Genomic DNA, 9,720 nt, shown 5'->3' on the forward strand with positions numbered 1-9,720 from the left:
TCTGGACCCAAATTTTTTTACAGTGTAATTTCACCCCCTACTTGCCATTTGAGGCATTAAACATGGAGAAATAAATATGGAAGGGGTATAAAAATTAATGGCAAGTAACCGACTGTCAACACTAGGGATTATATTCGTGAACAAATCAAGGGACGACAATTGTGGTCTCGGACCTACTGTTTACTTATTTAGCTTTAATTCTTGTGTCTCTATTTTTGGTATAACAGCTTTGAGAAGTGTTTGGTATGACTATATATTGTTGTCCAATGTTATGGTTGCCTTTCTAGTATCGTTTAACAGTACATCCCTTATTTCAAATGTATTCGTTCAGTGTATGTTCACTTGTGTTAATACGTCTTTTGATTGTGTTGAACCATTTCAATTAATATTTTATAGTATCTCTTTCTATGTTGTGATGTTGCACTATTGTTTCAGGTAAGGGTGAAGGTTGGTACCTATTAAAACGTTTAAACCCACTGCGTTCTATGCGGCATGTGTTTTGTTCATTGTTGAAAGCCGTACGGCTTCAAGTAACGTTTCTTTTTATTCTTAACATACATCAAGACATCCAGTTTATTATAGTGATAATTGTTATTGCAACCAGACAATAAAGTAACACAATCCAAATTACATACTATCTCTTTGTATTTAATATCTATTTTTTATAATTGATTTTTTACTATATGATATGTTTTTATCATGTTTATGTTTATTTATAAAATAGATTGCGTCAAGATGAAAAAATTAATAACTATAACATAAAGATATACAATAAACCTTTCAAAAATAGTGATTGTTGTAGCACTGTAAAAATAGCACGATTTGATGCTAGAAAGATTAGATATTTATTAAACTACTATTTGTTACCCCCATGTGTTTGTCTAGAAGTGTTTTAATAATATTCTACTTGATATTTTGGTTCAATTCCAATCAACAAAAACAATGCTTAACGTAAAATGAGTGATATTAATTGATTAATTCACGAATCCCCTCTATCGAACCCCTTAAGTGCATGTTCTTCTACACGAGAATAGAAACAATCCGTTTTATGACACATTATGAATGATATAAATTTGATGAGTCAATGTTATCACAGTTACTATAAATATGACCTGTTTCAAGGTAGTTTCTTGTTATCACTTAGTTAATCAATTGGCCGTTTCAGAATCTAAAGCATCATGGGTAATTTCATTGTTCGTACCCCAAAATGAAAATAACGTTACGTCATTGGTTGAATTTTCATTGTTTATAACGTTTTAAACCAATCAAAACGCTTTGGTGTACGCTTTTGAAAATATTACCCAGGATGCATTAGATTCTGAAACGGCCAATTCTCTCTGCTAATTATCAAGTGTGTGCTGTTGTGTTTTAAGCATGAAGCACCGATTTTTGTTCTCAAACAATGTATTTATAAAAGTTGCAATTAAAACAAAAGCAAGCTAATAAAAAGAAACTACAATGAAACCGACCATTTACAAAGTTATGGTAATGTATATTATTATAATTTATCTACATGTGCTTATATTTTTTTTAAGTTCAGAAACTATGTTATGTGCATCTAGATATTTTAAAATTATTTTGGGTTGTCCGATTTTGGAAACTTCCTCACATTTTCATCTCCAGGTTTTTTTTAACCAATAGTTTGCGTTCAAGAAATGAAAGAGTAATCATTCGCGATTCATATATGATATTCCAGTAAAATAAAAAATACTGTTCATAACCAAGCAATCAATTATATTTCTTTTGGCTGCATCATTCATTCACTGATATATCTTAAGAGACCCGTGAAAGCTAACTGGTAACTTGTTTATGAAAGTAACGAAAACCAAAGTACCAACAGCGGTATTGAAATAAATCATAGGTTGTCGTACGTTGATGGTGGGCGGTCGTCCATGGTAGCGCTTACTTGTGACGAAGAACTATCTGATGAAATAGGTCTCCCATCAGATGGACCCTCTTTTGATCCTCTTCTCGCAGGTTTTTCGTTGTCATGTTCTATTGAGAAAATTCGCTGTCGCATATAAACGAACGCCTTCGTTTTTTGTGGTTTGGGAGGCTTAACAGGTTCTGGTGGCTGCGGCGGCGGCAGAGTAAACTTTTTATGTTGTCTTTTAGGCGAGGCAGGGGTCTTTTCTTCTTCTTGCTTTTTCTTCTTTGAAAACAGTTTTTGCATAAACCCAACATTGCTTTGCGTTTTTTTGTCTTCTGATGTTTTGGTTTTTCGCCTTGGAACGGGAGATTTTGAAGATGCTCGATTTGAAACCGTTGGAGGACTAGGAATTCTTAATGAGGACAAGTCAAGTACATCAGACGACTGTTCGGAAGCAGCGGAAACATACGAATCTGCATCGGAACTAGCCGATGATGCTCGGGATTCGGTTATTGCTGGCAAAGATGATTTCCCTTTACGTGTCCCAACTGGTGTTTTGGGACGATCCTGATTATCCTTCACCGGAAGTTTACTACTCGGTGTTAAATGCTGTTGTGCGTTGGTATTTTTCTTTGTTGCTTGTTGGTTAGGAACGGTTGCAATTCTTCCAGGTGCTGAATTAAATCTAGGCATTGTTTTACGAGTTGAAGTATTACTTTGACTCCCCATTTTTACTGTTGTTGATGCATGTCGTGGTAGACTTTTTGACTTTATGTCTTCTGGGCTTGTTTCAGGTGGAGCTAATTTTCCCTTCAATGATGTAATAGGTTGTGTTTTTCTATTTGATGGCTTTTCCTTTCCTTTTGATTTTGATTTTGTTGAAGTATCTTTAGCAAGGTCCATGACTTGTTTTTTTCGTATATCTTCGTTGTTCTTCATATCAACAATATTATCGCTTGAATTTTTCGTCCAAGGAGCATCTGGAGCTGTTTTATTTGTAGGGCTTTGTAGACGGTCTGAAACATTCTTTAATTTAGATATACATTCGGCCATTTTGCCACCAGTTATAACGCTTTCTGTAGCTGTTGATGCATCTTTCAGATCTTGGTGCGTCGTCATTGTCTCTTTGTTAGATTTATCGGGCATTGGTCTTTGGTTAAATACGGACTCAGCAATCTGACGTGTACTGCTAAAAGTACTTGTTGATTTATCAGTTTTCGATATGTAAAATGTCATTGTACCTTTCGAAAACAAATGGCGGAGAGGAGTCGACGTTTCCTTTTCAAAGGTAAGTTTTGGTAAGGTGTTTACCCCAACATCGACGAGATTGTCTCCCTTTTCCTCCCTTGTCATTTTAAATTTTTCATCATCCGAAAACAGACTTTGGTCTAATGTACCTGAAGATACTAATGTTTGTGTTGATATTTCTTCCTGAACCAGATCTTCCATGGAAGTACAATCATCCACCATTTCGACCTCGTTTTCAAATAATGAATCAATCGATGATCTCTTCCCAAATGCCGATTCTGGTATCAAAAATAATTCGTCTCCTTCAAGTTCACTCAAAAGTCCAATATATGGTAAGGATTCAGTAGACGTCGACATTTCACAGCTCTCGATTTTTCTTTCATGGTCCGGTATATATTCCTTGGAAGTAGATACAGATTTATCATAAAGGGCAACTGTAAATGTTTGTGTCATTTCATCCGAAACAGAAGATGACGAATGACCAAATGACAGGGCCATTGTTCCAAAGTCTCGTTTATCAACGTTGATAGGTGTGGTTGGACGTTCAACGCTATTGACTAAAACGTGTGGACATATACTTGTCGCATTTTCCGCCGTCGAAACATAACTAGTATTGGTCCCTGTGTTAAGTATATCAGGTGACGGTGTCGCCGTCCAAACATCGTACGAATCTGGTTTACAAAGCCGAACCCAGTCATCCACAGTCGAAACAGATGCGTCCATCAATATTTTGCTTTCTGTATTCGTTTCATTGGTTTCGAAATTAATGTCAACTGTTGTTTGTGCATCTTGACATCTTATTTTATCGGTCAATGTTTCGTTGTCGTGTACAACAACGACAGTGTCAACCCCGACATCTTTATGGTGCACAACTTCTGTATATGTTGCTTGGTCCATAGACGTAATGTGATTTGTTTCAACGCATGAATCTACGTATAAAGGCCTTGGCGGAGATATACCCGTATTTATCATTACAGGTTTTGGAGTTTCGGTCCATTGGTCCATTGAAACAGGGACTGGTGTACCCGTTTCTTTGTCACAGAGAACTAGTTCGTTAGTCTCTGTAGAAGAGTCGACCATGCTTACTTGTAAAGACGAGGTAGACGAAAGACTTGTATTTGATCCCGACCCTTTCCCTTTAAATAATTTTGAAAAGAAACCGCCACCTCCATGCCAACTTTTTCGATTTTCTGATGCATCTTCCATAGCCTCAGTTTGAGATTTCTGGTTTCTTACATCGACTGGTCCTGTATTGATATTTTTATCACATTGATCCGGTACAATCTGTACGCCTTGGTCACAGTTTATTGGATGACTCATGTCAGTTCCAATTTCATTGGTTTCACAGCCTTCAGTACAGACTGCACGTTCTGAAGTCTGCAAAACCTCAGTCCACGTTCCTGTTGTATTCTGGGTAACAACTGGCATGGTGGTCTCGTTATCCATGAGTGTTATTTGTGGTGTCGTTGTCGATTTATCAAATTGACCTGTAAAGTCGGTTCCTGCACATTTGCTTGATTTGTGTACATTCGGCGTTTGTGTGAGAATTGACGAAGTTTCAATCACAGTTTGAGAAGAAAACGTTCCTACAGATGGCGGATCTGTAAATGTACATTTTTCACTAGTTGGAACAACTGGCCTCATTTCACAAGTAGTCATTGTGGTCTTATGACGCATGCGCTTACGAGCTGGCTCTGCGACAGTAGATTTGGGCGTTTCAATGATAATCGGGTCAAGGCCAATTGACCTGACTATTTTATCGTCAATAACATCATCACATGACAAGCTTCGTGAAACAGGAGCAACATTGGTTGTAAATCCATGACTTATGGCAACATTTTCATTTGACAACGATATGTCAGTTTGAACCCGTCGGCTTCTGATCATACTTCTACGCATTCGCCTCCATTCTTTGCCACTTTTGTCTAAGCTGTTCATAAGAATAATTTCTTGAATTTTTGGTGCTTCTCCAAATTCAACGGGAGTTGGTTTGTCTTTTAGTTCTTCACAGCAACTGACACATATTCCAGAACTTGGAGATCCTGCATCGGTTACAACTTGTAAAGCACTATCGACCATTGTAACCTTATTTGTCTTTTGTTCTTGATATCCATTAGAAAGTTGAGGTTTTGTTCTTGAAAGTTTATCACGGAACGAAAGGAGTTCTGTGTTAAATTCTTTCTGTGTAGGTTTTTCAAATGTTGTTTGAGTTGAAAAATGTTTAGATTCCTTTTGATTTTGTTTCACAATATTCTCTAATTGGTCCGTTTGCGTTTCTGATGTTTTCTTTTGAGTTTGTTTCACAATATTCTCTAATTGGTCCGTTTGCGTTTCTGATGTGACAAGTTCTGTCGTTCGACAGATAGATTCAGACAAGTTTTCTTCAGAATTATTATTATTGACATTCAGTGTTCCAAATGACACAGAACCTGGAACAAATCTGATCATTTGTGGCTGAAAGTCTGGAGGCACGACAGGTAATCCTGGATCCAACAATGAGGTCAACTTCTCTTCCATTTCTTTCTTAAGAAGAAGCATTTCGACACCTCTGTCAGACATTACAATTTCCGCCAAGTTACATGCACTTTGTAGTCCGTCTGCATTTTCCTGTAGCCATTCCCTATTGTTTACGAAATTAACTGTATCTTCACTGAAGAATGATTCAACTTTTTTCAACAATTCTTTTTCTGTTTGTCTAACTTGCTGTATATAACTAATTGCTAAGTCTCGTATATTCTCGCGCGTTTCTTTTATTGTCTTTTCACATTTATCTATCATGCCAATTCGCTCTGAAACATCATCCAGACGTTTTTTACATTTGTCTAGCAAAGTTTCCATGGAATTTTTATATCGTGAATATCCATCTGTAAAAGAACAAATTTCGTGGTCTCTGTGCTCTTGAAATGTGCAGACGACACAGATACACGTGTCGCAAGGGTCACAATAAAATCGGACTATTTCCTCTGGATGTTCTTTACACTCAATATCTTTTTGACCTTCAATGTCAATTAAAGTATGATCTTGAGTGACCTTGGTAGTTGAATGAAGTTTTACACAATTTTTACATAACAGTTTTGAACAGTCAAGACATTTTGATGATGCATTATTGCCTCGAACACCGGAAGGACAAATTTCGCATGGTGGAACTGTCGACGGTCGTCTCCGATCTATTATTTCTGTAAGATTTGAAAGAAGGAAGTTATCCGGGAGACGTCGTATACTTCCGGACGGTAGCTCCGTCTTTTTTCTACAAAGAGGACATGTTATGTTACGATTATAAATAGCAAAACGAGACCGGGAACTTTCTGCATCTAAATGTTGCTGTAGGCAGTCGAAGCAAAATGTATGAAGACATGACAACGTTTTGGGATTTTTAAATGGTTCCAAACAAATTTTGCAGGATAGAAATTGGTCAGATATTTCTTTCATAAGCTTATGATTTTTCGCCATAGTTAAATCAATTGTAAGCTGTGCGATATGAAAATGTATGTTTTAACACACTTTTTTATAATCAAAACTGTTATATGATAATAGCAGCGTATGTTGCCAATACTGCAATAAAAATATACGGATTGAAAACGTATGTTTTAAAACAAGTCTGTATATAATCTTTAACAACGAATTGCTGCCGATATTGAATTCTGGGACTATCACTTTAATTATCCAAAATCCCCAATATAATGCAAGTGGTGCATGATTATTTATTTTGACGTCATAGTGACAGCAGGTATTCTTGTTCTTTATTTTGATTCCTGATTATACAAAGAATTTTTTATCATTACAAGTATCTTTAGAAACGTAGAGATCTACATGACTTATGACTTTTCATTTGCACTGATTGAAGTTCGCTGTTTGCTAAGTCGCCTTCCTTATGTTTTTCGTGATTTCTATCGCCCGTATGTTCAATGTTCTGAAGAAATCTTATCTCTTCAATTTATTTTGAAATGATCCTTGTTATATAAATTTGGCGTGCGATGAGCGGAAATCTGTATGAATCTATAACTTCTTCCAAGATAATAAATCTGAAATCAGACAAAATAAAAAATTGATAACATATTTATAGAAATAAGAGAATACTAGTCTGAGAATAAGATAGATACTTTTTTTTATTTTTTTTTATTTCCAGTATCACCTACTATCTAGGAGTTACACGGTCATTGTTCGCATTTCATGTTACTAGTACAATATTGAAACGAAGAAATTGTTAGTATAATTATTTATTGTGTTTCTGGTTTGCAATTATTATGATCTATAAAAACTGATATCAAAAGGGGGAGGTTTTTTTCTTTCAATCCAACGCATATTCACATGCCTGTCCAAAATCATATGTTTTGCCATTTGAAGAATTATTGAATGCAGATTGTTAAAAAGTATTTTTTATATGTCTTTTAATAATTTTACAATATGCGTATACCAAGCTTTAAATCGTTCAAAGTCTAGAGAAAGAGGGGCGAAGGATACTAACGAGGCATTGAAATTCATGAAACGAAAATTAACTGATAGCGCCATGGCTAAATAAGAAAAAGAAAACAACAGTACACTAACAACAAACAAACAAAAGACGGAGCAACACGAATTAATTTTACAACTTTATTAGCATAGAGCTTAGTATTTTGTATATACACCTGTTCATTGTTGGAAAAACGTATGCTGCCTTACAGGTATCTTTTAATAGCATTTGATGTTGGGCTGCTGTCTTCATGACGAATATCCACATATCCTTTTACTCATTATTACAATGGGAAAATCATAACGATAACTATATTTAAGAATTTGCAATGTGCGAAAATATGGAAAAAGTTCATGCAATTTATTTGCACTTGCTCAATTAAAGACATTAAATCGGTTAAAATGCCGAAAGTATCACAACAATGAATCTTATGACGATTTGTTAATATTCAATTTGCAAAAATATCAGGAATTGTCCCAATTACGCATATAGGCACAAATTAAGACAAATAGCAACGAACAACAAATGACATAGAATAGACACAGGATGACAATTTATGTAAAAATCAGGATAAACTAATAAAAAAATAATACCAAATAGAGAGAAAAATAAGAAGGCAGGACAGAGATTACAAAAAAAAAACCACGCAGAATATTTTTTTCATCCTACCCCCCCCCCCCCCCCCCCCAAAAAAAACTCCCCCCCCCCCTTTTTCTCCTTTTATAAAAATCAAAAAATATTGAATTCATTTTACTTAGAACTAACACTATACTATAAAGATACTTGCACCAAGATGTTGTTAATTGAAATGGAATATCCTGTAATTATTATGCTTTTCAATAACATATGGTCAAATCGATGAAAGATCCCCCTACTAAATTATAGACCCCCTATTATAGAAAAATATCATTCTGCATTGACAATAATATCTTGGTGTAAAAGATACATGTAGGGCTATCGCTTCCATGGGGGATTCTAATACTTGATCGATTAAAAAAATATTATCATGAATTTCTTTTATTTTTTTTTATTTTTTTTATCATAATTTTCTGTCTATGCTTTAAATTATTACTGAAAAAATAAATAACATATACGACTATGCTGGGTTTTTGCTAGGGTGAATATTTTAATCAGTGTCATAGATATCAAATCAGCTATTATACTTTGATGTCAAGTACTGTAATATGATGTTAAAAGATTGAGTTGACTGCTGATAAAAGTAAGTATTTCAAACAATCAGTTGATGAAATCACACCAGATAATATCTGTCTTTCTGTGTCTTTTATCTTTGCTTAGTTTTTTTCAGATATTAATTAAGTTGTTTCAAAACGACAGTGAAACAGATGTAAAACAACAGGTGCAACATCTTAATTTGAAAGAGAAATACTTAGCGAAAGAACTTCGTCAATGTTCAATTTTAAGTATATCATTTGTATCTAAAACTGGAGCATTACATGAATGTTACTAAATCCGTAATTATACCAATTCAACGGATTTCAAATACTTTATTAATGGTTGGACTATGAAGTTACACGTAACAAAATTGTACACAGCGCTAAATGCTACTATAAGCAATACTTTAATACATAAACGAATAATTAAATAAACCAAAATTAACAGGTGACAGGTAATTTTGAAAGCATCATTGGGGGTAAAGAGCACAAACAGCATATCATTTTCCCGGACGAAAAAGAATTAAAATTATGTTTTGAATTACAGCATCATGTTCTTAGCGGAAGTACCGTCTTCTGAAATTTCGCAAACGCTGCTTCTTGTCGATGTTTTTGTTGATAAAAGCTAACATGTATGACTATTCAGATAAGTTTTATTATTCAAGCGTGGGAGTGAACAAGATAATTTGTAACATCTCTCTCCGCGTGAGAGCTTCATTACACTAGAATTTACAAGATTAGGGCGAGTTAACTTATCCCAAACTTGACATGACTTCGGCTTATATTTTTGAAATCCCCATCAATGAAAAAAAATACTGCTTCATCGACAAATTCTTGATGTAGAGTGGATAGCACGAAAAGCTTAATTTAACACAAAAGACAACACTCGATAGGGTTCAGTTCTACAAATTGCAGGTTGTTGTTCCTATGGCAATAAGCACAACATAATCAGCTGATCATTATTTCCTCGTTTAACTGTC

The 9,720-nt window shown here is 34.9% G+C and overlaps 1 protein-coding gene across 2 annotated transcripts in view; it reads right to left on the reverse strand.

Annotated features, from left to right (window-relative positions):
- Positions 1-627: 627 nt before the first annotated feature.
- Positions 628-9,720, reverse strand: part of LOC139491502 (uncharacterized) — a 24,367-nt gene continuing 15,274 nt past the window's right edge. For both annotated transcript variants that reach the window (XM_071279233.1, XM_071279234.1), the window contains one exon: positions 628-7,140. In XM_071279233.1, the coding sequence (XP_071135334.1) occupies positions 1,856-6,568 (4,713 nt within the window). In that variant the 5' untranslated portion in view covers positions 6,569-7,140 and the 3' untranslated portion in view covers positions 628-1,855. The remainder of the gene's footprint in view (positions 7,141-9,720) is intronic.

This window comes from Mytilus edulis, chromosome 10 (assembly GCF_963676685.1).
Source record: "Mytilus edulis chromosome 10, xbMytEdul2.2, whole genome shotgun sequence".
NCBI lineage: Eukaryota > Metazoa > Mollusca > Bivalvia > Mytilida > Mytilidae > Mytilus > Mytilus edulis.